The sequence below is a fragment of the Chionomys nivalis genome, chromosome 22, assembly GCF_950005125.1.
Source record: "Chionomys nivalis chromosome 22, mChiNiv1.1, whole genome shotgun sequence".
NCBI lineage: Eukaryota > Metazoa > Chordata > Mammalia > Rodentia > Cricetidae > Chionomys > Chionomys nivalis.
The window spans coordinates 43968521-43992872 of record NC_080107.1 but is presented as its reverse complement, the minus strand read 5'-3'; the positions used below and the strand labels follow the sequence as shown (position 1 = coordinate 43992872).

At 40.6% G+C, this 24352-nt stretch overlaps 1 protein-coding gene across 4 annotated transcripts in view; it reads right to left on the bottom strand.

Moving 5' to 3' along the window:
• Setx (senataxin) overlaps positions 1 to 22359 on the bottom strand; it is a 62013-nt gene extending 39654 nt beyond the window's left edge. For 2 of the 4 annotated variants that reach the window (XM_057754585.1, XM_057754588.1), the window contains exons 1-9: positions 21121 to 21254; positions 20412 to 20539; positions 19687 to 19841; positions 16592 to 16775; positions 11745 to 11955; positions 8252 to 8361; positions 5964 to 6183; positions 5010 to 5129; positions 49 to 220 (exon numbers count right to left, since the gene is read on the bottom strand). In XM_057754585.1, coding sequence (XP_057610568.1) covers positions 49 to 220; positions 5010 to 5129; positions 5964 to 6183; positions 8252 to 8361; positions 11745 to 11955; positions 16592 to 16775; positions 19687 to 19820 — 1151 coding nt within the window. In that variant the 5' untranslated portion in view covers positions 19821 to 19841; positions 20412 to 20539; positions 21121 to 21254. Of the gene's footprint in view, positions 1 to 48; positions 221 to 5009; positions 5130 to 5963; positions 6184 to 8251; positions 8362 to 11744; positions 11956 to 16591; positions 16776 to 19686; positions 19842 to 20411; positions 20540 to 21120; positions 21255 to 22295 lie in introns of those variants that run through there. The other 2 variants (XM_057754586.1, XM_057754587.1) reach the window with 2 other exon arrangements.
• Between the last annotated feature and the right edge of the window lie 1993 nt (positions 22360 to 24352).

The window sequence follows — 24352 nt, the reverse complement described above, 5'->3', positions numbered from 1 at the left end:
GGTAAATCAGTTACAATACATTATTTTAAATTTTGACATTTAACCAACCTTATGGAGTTTTTCCGTATATTTTGGATCTCTCTGTTGTAGCTCACATTGTTAATAATGGTTTGAAATGCTTCAATGGGGTCAATAAGTTGACCCCACACTTTTGATCCAAGGCGATCCAGAATCACCATGAAACAGTGTAATGCTGGCCAGAAAGGATCCATGGTGTCATCTAAAATGAATACAGCAATTTCTAAATTACAAAACAGTAAGAAAAACATTCTAAAATATATTAAGAATTAAATATTCTTGGTCAGTCAAAACTGAAAGCAAAATAGCAATTACTATTATTTATTTGTTTAATTAATTTTGGGGGAGGGGTTTCGAAACAGGATTTCTCTGTGTAACAGCCCTAGCTGTCTTTGAACTAGCTCTATAGGCGAGGATGGCCTCGGACTCACAGAGGCCTCTGTCTCCCAAGTGCTGGGATTAAACGTGGGGCCACCACTGCCAGGTGTAATAGCAATTAATTTAAAGTGATATCTGCCAATCTCTCTCTCTAAGTTTTTTGAGACAGAGCTTCTCTGTGGCTGTTCTGAAACTTCCTCTGTAGATCAGGCTGGCCTGTAACTCACAAGAGTTCCATCTACTTCTTCCGAGTGCGCGGATCAAAGGCATGTGCCACCATGCCCAGCTTGTAAATTTTCAAATGTTCTAAAATTATAATCTCTTTGCAAAAATAAATAACAGTATTAATGGGAAACAAACTGATGAGCAACAAAACAGTCTAAGCAAAGGCAACCTCATCACCATTTTACCATGTCTAAAACAGTCTTTCCTAATTAACCTAAGACCTCCCACAAGTTTATGCCCCAACTCTAAATGGTAAGCAACAGGGGGGAAAAGAAGAGAGGGCTAGTACAATGGCCCAGTGGGTAAAGGCACTTGCTGTCAAGCATGGGGACCTGATTCTGACCCCCAGATTCTACATGTTAAAGAAAGCAGACTTTTATTCTTTTTTTTAAAGATTTATTTATTATGTACATAGTGTTCTGTCTGCATGTATGCCTGAAGAGGGCGCCAGCTCTTTACAGATGGTTGTGAGCCACCATGTGATTGTTGGGAATTGAACTCAGGACCTCTGGAAGAGCAGGAAGTGCTCTTAACCACTGAGCCATCTCTCCAGCCTGAGAGCAGACTTTTAAAAGTGTCCTTTAATGTTCTCTCTCTCTTTAAATATTGTTTAAGAGTAAAAGAATGTGAAACAGTATTTATAGATCTAAATAAAACCCAGGATCTAAGAAATTCTGCTTCAATGAGATCCTTAATTTTGCGTGCCATAGGTAATAATTATGCTAAGAATTAAGACTCCTGGTCAACAGTAAGCATTCTTCATACACATTCTACTACCTTTACTGTCCACTTTTCATGGATATGCAGGAATTCCTGCTATTCATTAAGTGTTCGTTTATGCCTTTTCCCTCACTCAGATACACAGTGGAAAGATATTGATCCTGGCTAAAGACCTTCAGTGATTCTAACATCACAGCTCTTAGTCAAAAACTTAAAATTTTGCTGTTCCAACCGGGCGATGGTGGCGCCTTTAATCCCAGCACTCGGGAGGCAGAGGCAGGCAGATCTCTGTGAGTTCGAGACCAACCTGGTCTACAGAGCTAGTTCCAGGACAGGCTCCAAAGCCACAGAGAAACCCTGTCTCGAAAAACCAAAAAAAAAAAAAAAATTGCTGTTCCCAGCTGTATTTTTCATGTGCCCATAATCACTGTTTGTAACCAAAACAAATCAATACCTTTTTGCAAATACCAGAATGCCTTCCCCATCAGCAATGTCTATCAAATAATTTCTAACCATCCTTATTAGATTCCATTCTACACTACTGTTTCCAGCTGTGTGATTTCCAGAGTACCCTGTGGAGACAGTGCTATAGTTTACTCTATTACTCAGTATCTAGTTGTCTTGACCCTTCTGCTTTACTTCTTAAACCTTTCAAACTCTGGTTAGTAACTGTTCTTCAGTGCTTAGGTTGGAACCCAGAGCCTTGGGCATACTAGGTAAATACTCTGTCATCCCCAACCAAAACTGCTTATTTTATATTTATATATTGTATATCCTTTACAACTTCTGATGGCACCTTATGCTTACTAAGACCTCACTCAAATAAGGAAAAAAATAGTCATGTGAAGACAATTATGAAAAGTTAAAGAATTTTAAACTTACACTTAAAAAGTATATACAGACATAGGAAAAAATTAGTAATTTATGCAGTAAATGCTGGCAAATCCATTATTAATAGTATAATCTAGCAAGAAAACATGCCATCAGAAAAAAATGGTGGTGCTGGAGAGATGGATCAGAGGTTAAGAGCACTGACTGCTCCTCCAGAGGTCCTGAGTTCAATTCCCAGCAACAACATGGTGGTTCACAGCCATCTATAATGAGATCTGGTGCCCTCTTCTGGAAAGCATACATGGAAGGAATGTTGTATACATAATAAATAAATCTTTTTAAAAAAGAAAAAAATGGTGCTATTTCTTCTAGAATCTTGGTATAAATTAAGTTCCTGACATAATTTCTCAGTCAGCTAGAGCAGACTCTGTGATGATCAAAGTGTTGTGAGTCTATACTGTCTAGTATGTACTGAGCCTTGAAAATAAGGTTAATGGGAATGAAAAACAGTATTTTTACATTTCAATTAAACTTCAGTAACTCCTTATATCTGGTGGTTATTATGTTGGACAGTGCCACCCTACAGAATCAGAGAACAATGAAACAGCAGAGATTGGAACAGTAGCTGGGCAGCGGTTGGCAGACACTTTTAATCACAGCACTTGGGAGGCAGAGGCAGGTGGATCTCTGTGAGTTCAAGGCCAGCCTGGTCTACAAGAGCTAGTTCCAGGACAGCTAGGACTGTCTCAAAAAACAAAAAAAAACAAAAAAAAGATTGGGACGGCCTTCCAATTGTTAAGTGACATACTTTTGCAAATGGATTTCCCAGAGACTCTGGTTTACATATAATGTAAAAGAGTGAGCTAACTTTGGAGAGGATGTGGAGTAAAGGGAACTGATATAGATATGAATAATATGCATTAGTATGGATCTTGCTTTATTGATACAAATTTAAGGTCAATTTTGTTATACTGTGTGTGTGTATTTCTGCTCTTATTAGGGTATTGTGTTTGTGCAGTTCATTTAAAATTGTAATGTATAATTAAGAAATATAAATTAACAGATACTCATCTGTAATACTCAAGCTTATAGTCATGTTAGTTGGATTTTCTAGATATATATATCCTTCTGGTGTCTTTGATGGAGTTAAAGAATTTATAGTTATAGTTTTCCTTAGTTATGATAAAAGATAAAGTAGATATAAACATTGTACTTAGGTAATATTATATCCTTCTGGAGACTTTGATGGAATTGAAAAAATTATAGTTACAGCTTTCCTTAGTTATGATAAAAGTAGATATAAACATTGTAACTGTAATTCTTGTTTGATACCTGTTTTGTTATATGTAATTTTTCTATGTTAAAGATAAAACCTTCCTTTTTTATATAAACAGAAAAGGGGAAGTAATGTGGATTTCCCTCTGTACGCTGTGATTACCACTAATAAATAAACTGCTTTGGGCCTATAGTAGAGCTATAGGGGAACAGAGCTAGGTTGGGAAAACTAAATAGAAGGCTGAGAGAAACGATGGCGGAGTCAGAGATGCCATGGAGCTGCAGCCAGAATCAGACATGCCAAAACTTTGCTGGTAAGCCACTGCCACGTGGCAATTCACAGATTAATAGAAATGGGTTAAATTAATATGTAAGAGTTAGCCAATAAGATGCTAGAGCTAATGGGCCAAGCAGTTCTTTAATTAATACAGTTTCTGTGTGATTACTTCGGGGTCTAAGCTAACCAGGCAAACAGGAAGAACAAGCAGCCCCTCCTCCAACAGGGAACATTCTTCCATTGTTGGTGGGAGTACAAACTGATACAGCCACTTTGGAAATCAGTATGACAATTTTTCAGAAAATTAGGAAACAACCTACCTACCTCAAGACTCAGCAATACCACTTTTGGGTATATACCCAAACGATGCTGAGTCATACCACAAGGACATGTGCTCAATATTATTTGTCATAACCAGAACTTGGAAACAACCTAACTGCCCCTCGACCAAAGAGTGGATAAGAAGATGTACACTTACACAATGGAGTACAACACAGCGGAAAGAAAAAAATAATGACATCTTGAAATTTGTGGGCAAATAGATGAATCTAGAAAACATCATATTGAGTGAGGTGACCCAGACCCAGAAAGACAATTATCATATGCACTCACTCATAAGTGGCTTTTAGACACAAAGCAAAGAAAACCAGCCTACAAATCACAATCCCAGAGAACCTAGACAACAATGAGGACCCTACGAGAGACATACACGGATCAAGTAGAAAAAGACAGGCTCTACTGAGTAAACTGGGAGCATAGGGATCATGGGAGAGGGGAGACAGGAAGGAAGGAGAAAGGTAGGGGAGCAGAGAAAAATATGTAACTCAATAAAAATTTAAAAAAAAAAAAGAGTAAGCTAACTTCCCTGGCTTCAATCACTCCCTCTAGCAAAGAAGGGTGCTAAATTAAAGTCTAAAAGGGGCCTTTGCAATTTTAAAGTCTGAATCTGTTACCTAACTAAGTTAATTCCCAGGCCATACTTCCTCAACATGCCTGAGGCCAAGATTTTTTTCTTCACACTCTTACAACCCTAACTTACAGTAACATCAACTTCCCGCCTCCCTGCCTTCCCCCCACCCCCACCTTGAGAAAGGGTTTCTCTGAGTAGCCCTGGCTGTCCTGGAACTCACTATGTAGATCAGCCTGGCCTCCAACTCAAAAGATCCATCTGCCTCCTAAGTGCTGGAATTAAAAGGTTTATGCCACTACCACCAGGCAGACATCAACACTTTTAAAAGTACACCATCATAGTATTCAAAATCACTTAGCAAGTAAAGTATATTACCATCCGATTGCTTCTCCATGGTGTGAAGGATTGACTGCATAAAATCATTTTGTTTGTCTGAACCCAACAACAGTGAATCCATAGCTTGCTCTTCAAGAATAGTCAGCAACATGCAAATACCTGCAAGATTATTCCAGTTTACCAAACTGATGAAATAACACTATGCTAAATGTTTTCTAAGCTACCAGATAGAAAGTCAAAGCAGAGGGGCTGGAGAGACGGCTCAGAGGTTAAAAGCACTGACTGATCTTCCAGAGGTACTGAGTTCAATTCCCAGCAACCACATGGTGGCTCACAGCTATCTGTAATGAGATCTGGTGCCCTCTTCTGGTGTGCAGGCATCCACACAGACAGAACACTGAATACATAATAAATAAATCTTTAAAAAAGTCAAAGCAGAACAGAATTCAGCTCCCCTTCTGCCATACTTCATGTTCCACTCCCAACAATAGACCTTGACACTTTTTCTAGTGTTAAGGTAAACACTGCTAGTCATGATACAAGGTGATTTCTAAGATGACCACATAACTTGTACTTCACAAAACCTAAGATATCACAAACATTCACGTGTGCATTACAGTTCATATACCACTAAAAAAAGTTGCTAACTATGATATGTAACTTTAAAGAATTGAATTAATAAAATAGTGACTTACAAACAATGCTAACTTTTCTCACCACCTGGAAATAATTACATGATAAAAAAAGAAGTAACAATCACCATCATACTGACACATCTACTTCAAACAAGATTCACTTGCCAGTATTTGAAAACATACCTGTTTAGAAGGCATTTACAATAAATAATGTTTAATAAGATATAAAATAGTTAAGCTAATTTAGCAAGGGAACAAGAATTAGAAACCATAAAATCTTTTAATAAGAAAATTGCTCAAAAATTGCTCTGTGCTCAGAACACGAGGAAAGACATGGTCATGGAGGAATGATACTCACCTAGCCAATAGTTTTTGTAGTTGGTAGTATCATACATGTGCGCAGGCAGAAGGATCAGTTTGCCTTTTTCAAGCACAGAAGATGTGTAAATGTCTGGACTTTCCAAAAGTCCCAACTCAATGACTTTGAAAAGGCAAGTTAAAACTTCCTGCAAGTCGTAATAGTCATCTCTGTCTACTTTCCCCAAGTTTCTTGCAGTCAGAATAGCCCATCGCCGAACCTAAATAATTGTATTATAAATGACATTGTATGTTCATTAATTCATTCAATAAACAATGATCTACACTAAACAACATAAGATATAATAACAGATTTCAGAAGACATCAAAAGATTACTGTAATGTATGAACCTTTTTTGATCCTGATTCGAACAAACTAAATCATTTATGAAACAATCATTTTCATTCATTTAAAAGCTAGCGGAAATCTGTCCTGTGTTAATATTTTATTTAATATATTTATATTTTATGTATTTGGTAATTCTTTTTCCATCTATCCCACCAATTTTTTTAAAGATCTATTTATTTTGTACATAGTATTCTGCCTGAGGTCAGAAGAGAGCAGGCACCAGATCTCATTATAGATGGTTGCTGGGAATTCAACTCAGGACCTTTGGAAAAGCAGTCAGTGCTCTTAACCAATGAGCCATCACTCTAGCTCCCATTCCATCAATCTTTTATGCTCCCTTACATTTTAAGTATGTGTATTAGAAGCAATCTACTTAGACTTCTGCAAGCCAATTTTATTGAGGTTCAAGACAGGGTTCAAGACAGGGTTTCTCTCTGTAGCCCTGGCTATCCTGAAACTCACTCTGTAGACCACGCTAGCCTTTAATTCATAGAGATCCTCCTGTCTCTGCCTCTTGAGTGCTGAGATAAAAGGTGTGTGTTACCGCCACCTGGCATCAACTTTCCCAGGGGTTCTGGTTTTTTTCTGAAGTATATTTCTAATTTCTATACCATACATAATTCCTCGTGGGCTACAGGATTCTATCACTTACTACTCTGTGCTTCTCTTCCATTGCTGGTCCACAGAAACACCTAGTGTGACCACCTCACATCCTCTCTGAGGACTTTCCTATCGTTTGTTTACAACAGAGGAAACCACTTCACCATTTTGACAGGAAGCCTATTACTACAGTTCTGCTTTGTTTTTCAAGACAAGGTTTCTCTATATAGCTCTGGTTGTCTTGAAACTCGCTCTGTAGACCAGGATGGCCTTGAACTCACAGAGATCTACCTGCCTCTGCCTCCTGAGTGCTGGAATTAGAGGTATGCACCACTATGCCCAGCAGTATGCTCTTTCTTTGCTGGAGGTTTAAAAATAAAACATCTTTTCTTGCCATATTCTTGCAGAACAGTTTTCCTCAGCAACTGACGTAAAAGAGTGACTCCATTCTAACTGCTGTGCATATGTGTACGCTGCCTCACGCCATGGTAGGCTGCGTCCCATTTCATGCCTACGGGTAATCTCTACATCTGTTCTTGTCTACTCTCTGAATTTTATATGGACTTCTTCATCTCTAGCACCTAGTAACTTTTCTTGTTCCTGCCTATTCCCTACAGTTCCACCCCTTCAATCTCACTTATTAGCAAAATTAGTATTTTTAATGATTTTCCATGTGCTTTAGCAAACAAGTGAGAAAAGAATCTTTCATTACTTCAGTTTTACAATATGCTGGTTAATTTTGTCAACTTGACACAAACCTGGAAAGAGGGAATCTTAATTTTAAAAAAGCCACCATAAAGTTGGTCTGTAGATAAGCCTGTAGGGTACTGTCTTAGTGATTGACATGGGATGACCCAGCCTGCTATGGAGTGTGTCTCTTCTCCCTGGGCAGATGGTCCTGGGTTGTATAATAAAACAGGTGGATCAAGCCAGTAAGCAATACTCCTTCATGGTATCTGCTTCAGTTCCTGCCTCTACGTTTCGTTCTTGAGTTCCTGCTATGATTTCCTTTGATGAACTGTGGTATGACAGTGTATGGTAAAATAAACCCTTTCCTTCCAAAGTTGCTTTTGGTCAGTGTTTTCTCACAGCACCAAAAACTGACTATGACAGAAACATTGAAAGAAAATCAAACTACTTTTCCTCCTTGTCTTTTCATCAAGTAGCACTCATCAGCCAATGCTCCCCTGTCCTCTTAAATTCGTAACACTCAACCATGTAACATTCTACTTAAATGTAGTAATTTATAAGAGTAAAAATTTTCAACCTATATTTTAAACAGAATAGACACTATACTACATACAAGGTAATGTCATTACTAGCACTATACCCATACTCACCATTTCATTGGGATGAACCAAAAACAAATAGATCCCTGGGTATTTGTCAAACACCTGAAAGGAGCAATTGGTCTGTTCCATTCGACAGAGTGCTTCCACACACAGCTCATCTAAATAAGGGAAAAGCAGTAAAGGGTTTAAATTGAGGCCTTAAAAACTGGCTCCTTGGGTATTTTTTTAAATAAAAGTTACTCATTTTTTGAAACTAAGAAAATAAAAATGCTGATGGTGTAATTGTTGAAACAAAATTTACCTACTGATACTTTTTTTTTTTTTTGAGGTACTAGAAATCAAACCCAGTTCCTGAAGTATACTAGGTAAACATACTGAGTTACATTCCAATTCTGATAGACTGTTCATTGTGATCATGCATGGAATAGTCCTCTTATTTTAAATTTGCTAAAACATGGGGCTGAAGAGATGGTTCAGGGGCTACGAGCACTGACAGTTCTTCCAGAAGACCCAGGTTCAATTCCTGGCACCCACATATCAGCTCACAACTCTAGCTCCTTTGGCAGGGGATCTGACACCCTCACGGAGACATACATTCAGACAAAACACCTATGCATATAAAATAAAATTTACTAAAACATATATTTATATTTTGTATAATTATCTCGAAAGAATATCTCAGAAGCATGGTTATAGGTCCAGTGTCTTGCATTTGATATTTGGTCCACCTGAACTGGAGTAAGAACAAAAGAGCTTCTCCTCCTAATTGCTAGTCATCTCAATTTCACGTACAGATCAACTAGCTTCCTCGATGAGACTTTAAAGTCAACTTTATTTGTCAAGCTTCAAAAAAATAGTATACTAGTAATAGTAGTTAGCTTTAAAGGGGGAATTATGACTGGGTCAGCTTACAGGAAACTCCTATAATACTGGAAATACACAAAAGTATAAATAATCTTCAAGTTTACATACTTTCATAGATTTTTAATTTTTTTTTAAAAAATATGTATGGGGCCGGGCGGTGGTGGCGCACGCCTTTAATCCCAGCACTCAGGAGGCAGAGGCAGGTGGATCTCTGTGAGTTCGAGGCCAGCCTGGTCTACAAGAGCTAGTGCCAGGACAGGCTCCAAAGCTACAGAGAAACCTTGTCTCGAAAAAAACTAAAAAAAAAAATATGTATGGGGCTGGAGAGATAGCTCAGCAGTTAAAAGCACTGGCTGCTCTTTCACAGGACCCAGATTCAATTCCCAGCACCCACATGGCAGTACACACCTATCTGTAACTCAACTCCAGTTCCAGGGGATCCAATTCCCTTACACATACAGGCAAAATACCAATATACATAAAATAATATAAATTATAAAGAAAATATTTTGTGTATGAATATTTCACCTCTATGCATGTTTATGTACCCCATACCTGCCTAGTACCCAGAGATCAGAAGGGGGTGGGAGTCAGATCCCCAAGATCTGAGTTACTGACAGTTGTGAACTGCCATGTGGGTGTTTAGAAATTGAACCTAGGTCCTCTGCAAGAGCAGCAAGTGCATTCAATTAAGCTGCTGAGCCATCTCTCCAGCCCTGGTATTATGAGTATATTATTCTTTAATAAATAAGGGGCTGGAATGTTGGCTCAGCTGTTTAGAGGACCTGGGATCAGACTCCAAGTACCCACAACAGTGGCTCACAACCATCTTAACTCCAGTTCCAAACGATCTAACATCCTCTTCCTTGGGTATTTCCACATATGTGATACATAGATATAAATGCAGTCAAAACACTCAAAGAAAAATATTAAATGAAAATGATTAGAAGACTTTCAGTTTATAATCTAGTTACTTGGAAATTAGTAATTTAACTAATCAAAAGCAGAGCTTGGTGGCACAGGCCTATAATCCCAGCCCTCCAAAGGCAGGTGAATCTCTCTAAGTTCAAGGCCAGAATGGTCTATATGGTGAGTACCAGGACAGCCAAGACTACAAAAGAGATAACCTGTCTCAAAAAGAGTTTTCTAATCAAATATTTGTATTTACTTTATATAGGATAGAGAAAATTAAATTGCATAAACTGTTTTATATTTCTAAAAAGTAACCATAAGGTTTCAAGTAACAGAGCAAAAAAAAAAGGTTACAGAGGGGCCTGGTGGCATTGTAATCCCAGCTACTGGGGAGGCTGAGGTAAAAGAACCAAAAATTCAAAGCCTGCCTAGGCTACAGAGTGAATTCAAGGTCAGCCTGGGCAATTTAATAAGATGCTGTCTCAAAATAGACAATATTAAGCAGGTTAGGGATAAAGAGTAAATGCCTAGGTATGCATGACCCTGGGTTAGGTCCCCGTAACAGCACTACCACCAAAAAAAGTGAACTATTTTTGATTAAGGGAATAAATACAACCAAATTCAATATGTTGTCTTCTAGTCACTCTAAAACAAATTGGCCCCAATCCACATATCTACCTATTGAGAATATATGAGCTAGATACTGGATTCCTAAAGTTCTTTATACCTGGTAAGTATGTTGGCCCCACCTTCTCCTCACAACTCAGGAGCTTTGATTTCAAGGTCATCCTAGACCTGAGATTCATAATAAGAAAGGCAAATATATAAGACCCAAACTGGAACCACTACCACATGTCATGCCAACTAACTGATAAAAAAAAAAAAAAGTGTCTTCTCTGTTTACTTTGGGAGGGTCTCATACAACCAAGGCTGGCCTAGAAGTCTTTATGTGACCAAAGAAGATTTTCCTGTTTCCACCTTCCTAATAGCGGTATTACAAATACATACCTCAGCTGATAAGAGCAGTGGTTCTCAACCTGTGAGTCTTGACCCCTTTGGGAGTCACATATCAGATATCCTGCATATCAGATACTTACATCAGGATTCGTAACAGTAGCAAAATTACAGTTATGAAGTGACAACGAAATAATTTTATGGTTGGGAATCACCACAACAGGAGGAACTGTATTAAAGGGTCAAAGCATCAGGAAAATTGAGAACCACTGGATTAGAAGCAACTGTTTTTCAGAGCTGTTTTGCCCCTTCTCTTTTAACAAGGAGCATTCAGCAACATCTGGAAATGGCTTTAATCCCAGCACTCGAGAGGCAGAGACAGGTGTATCTCTGTGAGTTCGAAGCCAGCCTGGTCTACAGAGCGAGTCTCAGGAAGGCTCCAAAAATACAAAGAAACCCTGTCTTGAAAAAAAAAAAAAAACAACAATAACAAAAAAAAACAATGTCTGAAGACATTTTTGGTTGTGACAATAACAAGGCAGGGGAGGAAAAGGTTCCTGGCATGTAGTCGACAGAGGTTAAAACTGCTACTAACAATCCCACAAGGAACAGAAGAGTCCTGTGGAGAAACGAGCTGGTCTAAAAAGGCTGTGGTGGTGGTGGTCTATGCCTTTGATCCTATCACTCAGGAAGCAGAGGCAGGCGGATCTCTGAGTTTGAGGCCAGTTTAATCTACAGAGTGAATTCCATGAACAGCCAGAGCTACACAGAGAAACACTGTCTTGGGAAGAAAAAAAAATAAGATACTCACTAACACGCTCATGCAGAAGCAAGTAAGGGTACTTCAGTATTTCAAAAAGAGGAACTCGAAGCTTATTTTCAAAATCTTGGCCACTACAGTCAAATAGCTGTTCCTCTCCATTGTTGTCTACTATATATAATTCATCATCTTCTTCAACTTCTGCCTTCATAGACTTCTCAAAGTGATTTATGAGGCGTAAGGTTTCTAGTTCCCATAAAACCTACAGAAAGATGAAAACAGTGTTTTTTATTGTAACGAAATATGCTGTGTAACAACCATTCCTATAAAAAGCTTTTTCCTCTGTGAACAAAAATTTAGAAGCAGCGGTGGCACACGCCTTTATCCCAGCACTCAGTAGGCAGAGGCAGGTCAATCTCTTGAGTTCTAGGCCAGCTTGGTCTACAGAACGAATTCCAGGATAGCCAGGACTACACAGAGAAATCCTGTCGTGGGAAAAAAAAATAAACAAACAAATAATTTATAAGTTTAAAGTAGCAGCTATCATATATCATACATACAGAGACATAACTTGGAGCTAGGGCTTCAATTTCTACCACTATATCATTGAGATACGAGTCTCATCCAATTTGGCTTTCCAACAGATGTAAAACTTGCTTCCATGATTTTAGTCCAAAAATACTATACACGCAAACAAACCCCCCTAAACTTACTAAAAAAGCAAAAACAGTTAAAGAGTAACGATGTAGCTCAACTGTTAGGGTGCCTGCCTAAGAGGCATGAGACTCTGTTCATTCTCAGCACAGACAGACTTGAGTGTGATAGTACAGGGACTGGAATCAAATACTGAAGAGGTGGTAGCAAGAGGACCAGAAGCTCAAGGTTATCATCAGCTGCACAGGGAGTTTGAGTGGAGTGTGAGCTAGACACCCTGTTTCAAGAGTTTCTCCTTGGCATCCACAACTTAACTATACAAGTTGGTAATAAGGCTTAGCTTTTAGCATGTCTTAGCTTTCACCATGCCTTCCTCGCTAAGCATATCTAGCTTCTACCTGAGAGATGATGTGCTATTTTTCCTTTTACTTAAACACTTCAGGTCACTATAAGTGGTCTAATTTCAAAACTGTTATCTCAGGAATTAAGGAAGCCTAAGAAGAGGGAAAAGAGACAGGAAATGTACAGTCAATAAAGCAGGTAAAATTCACACATTTACTGATTAGAGTACTCACTGCCTTACATGAGTATGATTCATGGCCCTCCAAAGCAGTTACAACAGCAACATCAGTAATCGGTGATCACAAATCACCAGTACATATAACAATCAAACAGTTCAAAATAGGAGAATTACACAAGGTAACACAAAAAGAGGATGTAAGTCCTTGCTCTTACAAAAACAGCAATGGTAAGATTTGTTCAAAGCAAGATTACAAAACCTTTAACTTTTAAAAACAGAGTATTGTAAATCTAAGAGCCAAACAAGATATACCTATATAATTTTTTTGTTTTTTGTTTGTTTGTTTGTTATTTAAGATGGGGTTTCTCTGAGTAACAGTCCTAGCTATTTTGGAACTAGGTCTTGTAAACCAGGCTAGCCTTGAACTCACAGAAATCTGCCTGCCTCAATCTTACCAAAAGCAATCTACAGGTTCAATGCAATGCCCATCAAAATCCCAGCAAAATTTTTCACAGACCTCGAAAGAACGATACTTAACTTCATATGAAAAAGCAAAAAACATGCATGGAGGCACATGCCTTTAATCCCAGCACTTGGGAGGCAGAGGCAGGAGGATCTCTGTGAGTTCAAGGCCAGCCTGGTCTACAAGAGCTAGTTTTCCAGGTCTGGCTCCAAACACTACAGAGAAACCCTGTCTCAAGAAATCCAAAAAGAAAAAAAGAAAAAAAGAAAAAAAAGAAGCAAAAAACCCGAAACAATCCTGTACAATAAAAGAATTTCTAGAGGCATCACAATCCCTGACTTCAAACTCTACTACAGAGCTACAGTACTGAAAACAGCCTGGTATTGGCATAAGAACACACAGGAGGACCAATGGAACCAAATAGAAGACCCAGATATCAATCCACACTTCTTCGAACACCTGATTTTTGATAAAGAAGCAAAAAATATCAAATGGAAAAAAGAAAGCATATTTAACAAGTGGTGCTGGCATAACTGGATATCAACATATAAAGAATGAAAATAGACCCATATCTATCACCATGCGCAAAACTCAAGTCCAAATAGATCAAAGACCTCAACATATAGCCAGCCACGCTGAACCCCATAGGAGAGAAAGTGGGAAGTACACTTGAACACATCGGCACAGGAGACCACTTCCTAAATATAACCCAAGCAGCACAGACACTGAGAGAAACAATTAATAAATGGGACCTCCTAAAACTGAAAAGTCTCTGTAAAGCAAAGGACACAGTCAACAAGACAAAACAACAGCCTACAGAATGAGAAAAGGTTTTCACCAACCCCACATCAGACAGGTCTGATCTCCAAAATATACAAAGAACTCAAGAAATTGGTCAACAAAAGAATAATCCAATAAAAAAATGGAGTATAAGGAGCCGGGCGGTGGTGGCGCACGCCTTTAATCCCAGCACTCAGGAGGCAGAGGCAGGCGGATCTCTGTGAGTTCGAGACCAGCCTGGTCTACAAGAGCTAGTTCCAGGACAGGCTCCAAAACCACAGAGAAACCCTGTCTCGAAAAACCAAAAAGAAAAAAAAAAAAATGGAGTATAGACCTCAACAGAGAACTCTCAACAGAGGAGTCTAAAATGGCTGAAAGACACTTAAGGAAATGTTCAACATCCTTAGTCATCAGAGAAATGCAAATCAAAACAACTCTGAGATTCCATCTTGTAAGAATGGCCAAGATCAAAAACACTGATGACAACTTATGCTGGAGAGGCTGTGGGGAAAAGGGAAAACTTCTGTATTGCTGGTGGGAATGCAAGCTGGTACAGTCCCTTTGGATATCAGTGTGGCAATTTCTCAGAAAATTAGGAAACAACCTTCCTCAAGACCCAATAATACCACTTTTGGGTATATATCCAAAGGACGCTCAACCGTGCCACAAGGACATGTGCTCAACTATGTTCATGCAGCATTGTTTATCATAGCCAGAACCTGGAAAAAACCTAAATGCCCCTCGACCAAAAACTGGATAAGGAAAATGTGGTACATTTACACAATGGAGTACTACACAGCAGAAAAAAATAACGACGGCTTGAAATTTGCAGGCAAATGGATGGAGTTAGAAAACATCATATTGAGTGAGGTAACTGAGACACAGAAAGACAATTATCATATGTACTCACTCATAAGTGGTTTTAAAACATAAAGCAAAGAAAACCAGCCTACAAATCACAATCCCAGAGAATCTAGACAACAATAAGGACCCTAAGAGGGACATACATAGATCTAATCTACATGGGAAGTAGAAAAAGACAAGATCTCCTGAGTAAATTGGGAGCATGGGGACCTTGGGAGAGGGTTGAAGGGGAGGGGAGAGGCAGGGAAAGGAGCAGATAAAAATGTAGAGCTCAATAAAAATCAATTAAAAAAAAATCTGCCTGCCTCTGCCTCCAGGATTAAAGGCATGCATCACCATGCCTGGCCTATATGAAGTTTTTTGAAAGTCCCTAAACATGGGCCCTTTATAGCCTGAGTACTGAGAATGAGAGACTTAATACATTACCCTGCCATCGTGCTACACACATCTCAATATATCTACTATACTAACTATAAGCTATTCCAAACTAAATGAGAAGCAACTGGTGCTTCTTTGTCAAAGGCATAAAAGCAGGCCTTCCTTGCCTTATCCATTCCTGAAATAACAGTACTCATGACACAAGTGGATCAGAAGTTCAAGGTCATCCTTGGCTATGTAATAAGCATGAAGCCAGTCTTGTCTCAAGAGGTGTGGGGGATACTTTTCCTTAAATACAAGTTTATGCACAAAGACATCAAATAGTTTCAGCATAAAAATTAAGGATGGGGAGATGCTCAGTCAGTGAAGTGCTTTCCTTGCAACCTTGAGGACCTGAATTTAAATCTCCAGCACTCATGTAAAAAGCTGGGTGCACCAGCATGTGTCTATAATCTCAGTGCCAGGATGAGACAGGTGAATCTCTGGAGCTTGCTGGCCAGCCAGCCTATCAGTAAAGGGACCCTGTTTCAAAATGTAAGATGGAGCTCAATCAAGGAAGACATACAACACCCAACACCAAACTCTGGCTTACACATGCAAATATAGGAACAGAGGCAGAAATACATCACAGACATCAAAAACACTTTCCCATATATGGTACATCTACTATTTGTTCTTTATCAGATAAATGTAATAAACCTAACATACTTGTCTTTAGAGTTTATAAGTATCTCAATAAAAAAGAAAACATTCGCCGGGCAGTGGTGGCACGCGCCTTTAATCCCAGCACTTGGGAGGCAGAGGCAGGTGGATCTCTGTGAGTTCGAGACCAGCCTGGTCTACAGAGCTAGTTCCAGGACAGGCTCCAAAACCACAGAGAAACCCTGTCTCGAAAAACCAAAAAAAAAAAAAAAAGAAAACATTCTTTGCTTTTTGGAAGCAGGGTCTAACCAGTGCGCCAGGTAGGCCTACTTGCAATTATCCTGCCCTACTTCCTAAGTGCAAGAAATGACTTTGTAAAACTGTTTTATGCCAAAACAACTACAACTGACGTACACCTGTACTTTTAAAGATTCAATTCAAGGACATCAGTAAGTATTTACAGCAACTGTTATATACTAGGAAGTTAGATACTAGAACTGTACTAGATTTCAAAGTTTTAGTCATACAGCACCATTTCCCTGAATGCTTTTAACAACTACACTTAGGATTTCCTGGTTAGACTTTACTGCAAATTACCTCATGCAAGAATGGCACCTCATCTCTGGCTCTGTGGTACTCAGCCACGCACTCTAAGCAGTAGCAGAGGTCTTCATCAGCTGTTTGAAATTCACTTGATCCAGTGCTCGATGCATAGCACTTTATGACATCAACGGTGGAAGTACCACCTGGAGTACACCAACAGCATGTGCTCATTCTGTACCTGTAACAGAAAAATTTTTTAAAAATAAGAGCTAGTTCCAGGACAGTCTCCAAAGCCACAGAGAAACCCTGTCTCGAAAAACCAAAAAAAAAAAAAATATATTTATTTATTGTGTATACAATATTCTGTCTGTGTGTATGTCTGCAGGCCAGAAGAGGGCACCAGACCTCATTACAGATGGTTGTGAGCCACCATGTGGTTGCTGGGAATTGAACTCAGGACCTTTGGAAGAGCAGGCAATGCTCTTAACCGCTGAGCCATCTCTCCAGCCCCTGTAACAGGAAAATTAACACTCAAGACTTACTCTTTATGCAGAACAGACATACTTTCTACTTGTGATCCAAGTCATCTAAAAAACTGTTTTCAGAGCCAAATGTTGTGCTGGCCATCTTTTCAAAACTGATTAAACCCAAATCTGAAAGCAGGGTAGGGCTGAAGCATAGTGGCAAGAGTACTTGTCTCGCATGGAATCCCTGGGTTTGATTCCCAACATTTAGCAAAAATCCTGAATACATTCTGTTAGTCACAACACTCACTAAGGGGTATGCCATTATGTGCCAAATGGGTTCAAACTACACAGTACTGATGTAAAATCAGATAAAGACACAAATTAATATTTTCAAACTACAGATTTTGGAGTCTCCCAATAACTTAAAAAGCTAAAAACTTTTCATATTCCTAAAAAGCAGTTCTAGAAACTTCCAGAAATACATATAAATCTGTATCAATAGTAGATACAATAGTAAGAAATAGTAAGATTATTTTCTGTTATTTGACAAGATATAAATAGATTGCTGCTCTAGACTCACTGCTCTTCAACCAACTATAAACTCCTAATAGTTACAAAAGGTCACAACCTATTGCTACCAAGTTTTTTATATACTCTCACCCATCCTTCACCATCCAAACTCCAATTTAAAGGGTTTTAAGATGGTCTTCCAAATCCTAGCAGTCTCAAAAAAAAAAAAAAAAAAGTACCAAGAGTAAAAAAAGGCATCAAAGCCAGATTTGAAGGATCTCTAGGAGAAATATAATTTATATAACTATAACTAAGTGTATATAAAAACTAACAGAAAGCCCACTGTAGTAAATAGTGTACTGTGGTTGAATAAAAAGCAAACGTGTACTCTGATATGCAATAAATACATAGGTTAATGCAGGTAAAAATGAAGACTGAGCCTAGAGGATCCAGAACTGCCCATCTATGAAAAAGCACATAGTGAAAGCTGAAACAATATGAACAGGATAAATAACATTGACTAGTAAGACAGTAATAAATCAACACAATTCACCTATAGTAACACAAATAAGTGAAAAAATGAGACAGAAGGAACATACCTAAGAACTTCAAGTACAATAGTTATTTTCTGTTGCAGGCTAATCTCAGCCCCTCAGACTATGGGACTAGACTTTTTAAATTACCTCCAAAAACCAGAATTTAGAAAGGGAAAACACACACACAAACATTTATGTAAACTATTAGCCAAATGAAGGAAAAATTTAAAAGCAAATTTCCTTAAATTCATCCCATAAACTCCATGGCCCTAGTTCATGCATTCTCATCAGGTGGTATAACTCTTGAGAGAAAAGCCAATCTGTGACAAAAGTTTACTCCTGCATAACAAAAATATATTATAGAAAGACTGTATTTATTGGTGGGACTAAATTTTAGGGAAAAAAAGCAATTAGGAAAAAAAATGTTGGGCTGGTGAAATGGCTCAGTGGTTAAGAGCACTGGCTATTCTTCCAGAGGTCCTGAGTTCAATTCTCAGCAACCACATGGTGGCTCACAACCATCTATAATGGGATCTGATGCCCTCCTCTGGCATAAAGTCACACATACATATAGAGCACTCATATAGGTAAAATAAATCAAAGAAAGGTTTTGAGTTTCCTTTCACTGAGAAAGAGGAAATATCAAAGGATTGGAAACCTAGTCACTGAATGTTTGCATATGGCCATCTGGCAGCATGCGGGCTTTTAGTAAAGAACACTCTACAATGCAGAGTCTATAATTTCTGCTATAAGAAATCATTAATAGGGGTTAGAGAAATGGCTCAGCAGTTACGAGCACTATGCTGCTCTTCCAGAAGTCCTGAGTTCAATTCCCAGTAGCCACTGGGAATCCTTTATAGTGGGATCTGATCCTCACTTCTGGCATGCAGGCATACATGCAGATAGCGTACTCATACATATAAAATAAATTAAAAAACTAAAAACTGGTTATACCAGACTAACCCAGAGGGGTAAAAAAAAAAAAATTAATCTCCGAGTGGTGGTGCTATAGGCCTTGAATCCCAGCACTCTGGAGGCAGAGGCAAGGGAATCTACAAATCAAGTTCCAGGACAGCCAGAGCTGTTACAACAGAGAAACGCTGTCTCAAACAAAACAAAACCATTAATATAGCCAGGCCTTTAATCCCAGCACTTCTGTGGCAGAAACAAGCATATCTCTCTGAGTTCAAGGGGAGCATAGTCCACACAGTTGAGTTCCAGGATATACAACTGAATTCCAGGACAGCCAAGGCTATGTAGAGACCCTATCTTAAACAAAACAAAAAACCCTGATGATTAGAGGACCAGAGTTCGATTCCCAGCACCCATGTCAGGCAGCTCATAACTGCCTGTGGACTCCAAACCACCTCTGGCCTTGGCAGGCACCTTTACACTCCCTACACACACACATACACATATAAAAAATGGTTACTTTTACACCTACTACAGAATACACTTTTGAAGTATATTTCTTCACACTTCTAAACAATTTAGAGTAGCTCTAAACACTAAAAAACAGAAAACTTAAAGATGAGATTTCAAAAAGAAAAAAAAAAATCTTCTAAGTACGTGTTCCCCTGCATTGACATTACTGCCACCCATTCCATTCCCAAAGCATTATTAACCTTATCATCACCTTGTTTTTTCCCTCTTGTTCTGCTTCATCAGTCCTAGCATTTCTCCTTTCTTCTCAGTATCAGTATCAGTCAGTCTTGGTCCACTGTCATCATTTGTCTGAATTACTGAAGAAATCTCATCTCTCTGCCTCATCTGTCCAACCTCCAATTCTTCCTACAAAATGTTGCCTAGAGGTTACTGAACAAAGTAAGACTTCCAAAGCCAGTTTGGGGATAAAATTCCTATCACTGAGTTCCACCCACACACAAGCCCCTATAACCTTGCTTCATTCTCTTGCTACTCCCATCTCCTACATTTGTTCTGCCTAAAACTCACTGTGTCTGGCATTCCTTTAACTGAAGCTCTCCATCTGCCTTCAACAATCACTCTTCATATCAATACACACTTCTTATTAGGAACATAAACTACCAAGTTGGTAATATAATGCACTCCATTAGTGATTCTGAAAGAACACCTGCTGAGACCAGTGTACCGCACAACCTTGAATTTGAATGCCAGCGATCTGGGAGTCCTGTCTCTTTTCCAGGGTCTTTGAGAATCTCCTATATCCACCTTGTTATTGCCTTCTTTCCTGATCAGTGTGGTTTGGTATACTGGTCTGCCCCCACCTCAGCAACTCGGAGTGTCAGGGTATGGACTTACTCTGTATTTTTGTAATTCCAGTACTCGATACTTATCAAAAAAAAAATGAAAAAGAAGTGATTGTTTTAAAAAGGCAATTACCTTAGCAAACAGTCCTACAGAGAAGAGATCCTCTTTGTTGAAGTTTATTTATTCTGGGTTTATTTGTGAATAGACGAAGCTCTCTGCATTCAGATATACTCACACTTTGACCCCAAAAGAGAACATTTCTGAAATTAAAAATAAAATAAAACTGATAAAGCGCCCCTTACATTAAGCATCTCACCTGGGCTTTGCGTCAACCTTGCATTGTCACCTGATGAGTTACCTCCATCAGGTTAGACAACACATCCGCAGACACCTACGGTGTACTAAAGGGAGCGCTGTAACACTGATGACCTCACTTGTCCAGGGGCTGCCCCCCCACCCCCCACCAACCGGGATCCAGGTAGGACTTCTTTGATAGCGTCTGCATGAGTGTGCGGGAGGCCGTCAGCACTGCCAACACCTGGGGTCGCAGGACGCGCGTCCCGGTGCCCGTGCAGAAGCGACGCCAGGACGGAGGGCTACGTCCTGCCGGCCCCTTAACCGGGAAGACCTCCCTCCTCCCGGGGCCCTGTTCAGAGCCCTTGAGGTGCATCGCAGCCCAGAGCCGGCGGCGCTGAAGCCTGAACGGCAGGGCTCCCGAGGCAGGCCTGGCGTGCGGAAAGCACCAAGCACTGCCCGCCCGAGGCCGCGCAGCTCTGGTCGCGCGCTGCTCTCCGAAAAGAAGAGTCGGAGTGGCGCCCTACCCCGCGGGTCGCGCGCTTACCCTTGGCAATATGCCGCGCGCCCCGCCACGCGCACGCCTCTTCGCCCGCTCGTGGCCTGCCCTCCGAGCTTCTCGCCCGGCTCGGCCCCGTTCGGTCTCGCTGCAGCGAGCTAGCCGACCTCCATGCCTCGGCCTCGACAACTAGCCACTGGCGGAAGTGCTGCGCAGAACCCTGCGCCCAACCCGCTATCGCCGCGCGAGTGGGTACCGCCCCCAAGCCAGTCCAGACACAGCCTTTTTGTTTTGGAACGCCAAGAGGGCGGGCCATGAGAAAACCAACAGCGGGGAGCCACAGGCCTGGCAAAGGCCCGTGAGCTGGCGTCACTTCCGGGCTGAAGGGGGAAGTACGACCAATCAGGAATTCCTTTCCAAAGAAGCCGTGCGTAAATTGCGGTGCCGCGCCCCGCCCCGGACTTTGCTCCGCCCCGGACATTGCCCCATCCTGTCCTTTGCTCCGCCCGGGGTTTTGCCCCACCCCGAACTTTGCCCCATCCTGGCCTTTGCTCCGCCCCGGGCTTTACCCTGCCTCGGGCTTTGCTCCATCCTGGCCTTTGCTCCGCCCCGGGCTTTGCCCCGTCCTGTCCTTTGCCCCGCCCCGGGCTTTGCCCCGCCTCAGACTTTGCCCCGCCTCAGACTTTGCCCCATCCTGGCCTTTGCCCCGCCCCCGGTCGGTTCTGACGCTTACATAGCTGCCGTTTCCCTTCGCCTCTCTTGCTTCCTAACGTCTGAGACGCCGACCTAGACAGTAAAATGTCCGCTTGACGCAGAAAACGGCACTGCTGTGAGCCACCGAGTTCAGGGCAGCTACATGGTTTAGTCCCGACCCGTTAGAACAGGTCTCACTAACGGAAGACACGCAGTCACTCCAGATTCCCCTGGGGACCGCTGGCCTGCCCACACCTCTCCCCTAAAACCCAGGAATTTAGTAAAAAATCATTTTCTTAAGCCCAGCATGAAGGTGAAATCATTTTACATCCGCAACGCGCCTGTAGTCCCAGCACTTAGAGGCTTGAGGCCAGAGGACCCGGACCTGAAGGCCAGCATCCTACAAAATGCGAATTCGAATTTGAGGCCTACATTACAGTCACCAAAAAAAATACTTAAAAATTTAAAATAACAAATTCTAAAAAAGGAAAGTCTGAGGGTGCAAGGAGGTAACACGGGAGAGCACTTACCTAGCCCACTGAGGCACTGTGCTCCATCGCCAGTTCCACAGATAACAAGGCAATAGGAAGCAGGTGGATCAGAGACCGTCCTACCCCTGGAGAACCTTAAGGCAGAATGAGAAACCCGCCTGAAAAGCACGCTGGTAGGACTCTAAGGAACGTTCCAGAAAGGGGGCGTGGTTTAAAGGCAGCAAATGACCGTTAGGGGCTTAGGCCAATCAGGAAGCAGCACGAGGCTGACCGTTATTTTCTTGCTTTAAGAGTTTTTTTTCGTTTTCTCAAAGATTTCTATCAAAATCAAATTTTCAAAAATATGGTTTCAAGTTAAAAGTATTATGTGTGTGCATAAAAAACAAGGCTCCGAATACCGAACTCAAATTTTCAGAAATGAGGGGAAATGAGATGATAGAAACTATCCAAACTTTCATGTCCCTGATGATACAGATCCTTTCAGAATTCATTACACAGATTTTAGATTTCAGCTAAATACCATGTTGTTTTAATCATGAAAAAACATAAATGCTAAGTTACTCATTAGTTCTGAGTAGAAACATTAGTCTGGGGCTAGAGAGATGACTCCGTGATTAAGAGCACTGGCTGTTCTTCCAGAGGACCCAGGTTCATTCCCAGCACCCACAAGGCAGCTCACAACTGTCTGTAACTCCATCACCAGAGTACCCGACACCCTCATGCAGGCAAAACACCAATGTAAATAAATAAAAAGAAAGAAAGAAAGAAAGAAAGAAAGAAAGAAAGAAAGAAAGAAAGAAAGAAAGAAAATTAGTCTGGCCAGGCAGTGTTGGCACTCGGCAAAAAAATAAATTAATTAATTTAATTAAATTAAAAAATCCTAGCACTTGAGAGGCAGAGGCAGATGGATCTTTGTGAGTTTGAGGCCAGCCTAGACAGCCAGTACTGTTTCATAGAGAAACCCTGTCTCAAAAAACCAAAAAGCAAAAAGCAAAAAACAAACAAACAAAAAAAAACAACTTAGTCTTTCAGAGGACCCAAGTTCATTCCCTGTTACCGGCTTTGCAGCTTACAGCTGTCTGTCTGCATCTCCAGTCCTAGGTGATCAGAACACATGCCCTCTTCATGCCTCCTCAGACCCTGCTCCTTAAGTGCGGCACATACACTGAAAGATAAAAGAGAAAATACTCATAATTCTGAACACAGTAGGCTAGTTACAAGGAGCACAAAATGTTTTGTCATATGAAATCAGGACCAGAAAGCTCTAGGCTGGCGAAGATGTCTTCCATGTACCAGATTTTTGTCTTTATACGGGCAGTCATAAAACATGATTTTTACTGCTTCTTCTGTGGTTGAAACTGAAGGCAAATATTTCCTTCAGCCCACAAAAATGTCTCTGAAGCCCCTGTGACTCCTCCAATCTTTCAAACCTTTTTTTTTTATAATTTATATTATGATCTTAAGTGCCTTGGTGTTTTGCCTGTAGGTGTGTGCATGTGAAGGAGCCAGATCCCATAGGATGGAGTTTCAGACTGTTGTGAGCTGCCATGTGGGTGCTGAGAACTGAACTCGGGTCCTCTGGAAGAGCAGCCAGTGCTCTTAACCTCTAAGCCAGCTCTCCAGTCCCCCACCCATGTTTTATCTATAAGCAATATAAGTCTAACAAACTTTTATGCATAATTGGATTTTACCCTCAATCGTAGCACTTGGGAGATGGAGGCAGGAGGATTACCAGGTGTTCCAGGCAAGCTGGGGCTATAGAGTGAATTCCAAGCCAGGTAGGATGCAGAGTAAGACCTTATCTCAAAAAGCCAAGTAGGAGTTTGGAGTTGGCCAGATGCCCCAGTCCCACAGAGACGATTCATGCTGCTTCTCTCTCTTTGGCTAGAGAAGCTTCTTCTTGCTGTGGGTAGCAGTTAATGCAGAGACTCAGAACTTGCCAATGTGCCCAGTATAATTGAGTACTCAGATGTAGGGAGTCGTCGACATCGACCTGCCGCTAGCCAAGGCTCAAAGAAGGCGGAAAGAGTGTAAGAACCAGCAGGTGGGAAGGAGAGCTGTGAACTGGACATGGCATAACTGGTGCATAAATGAGA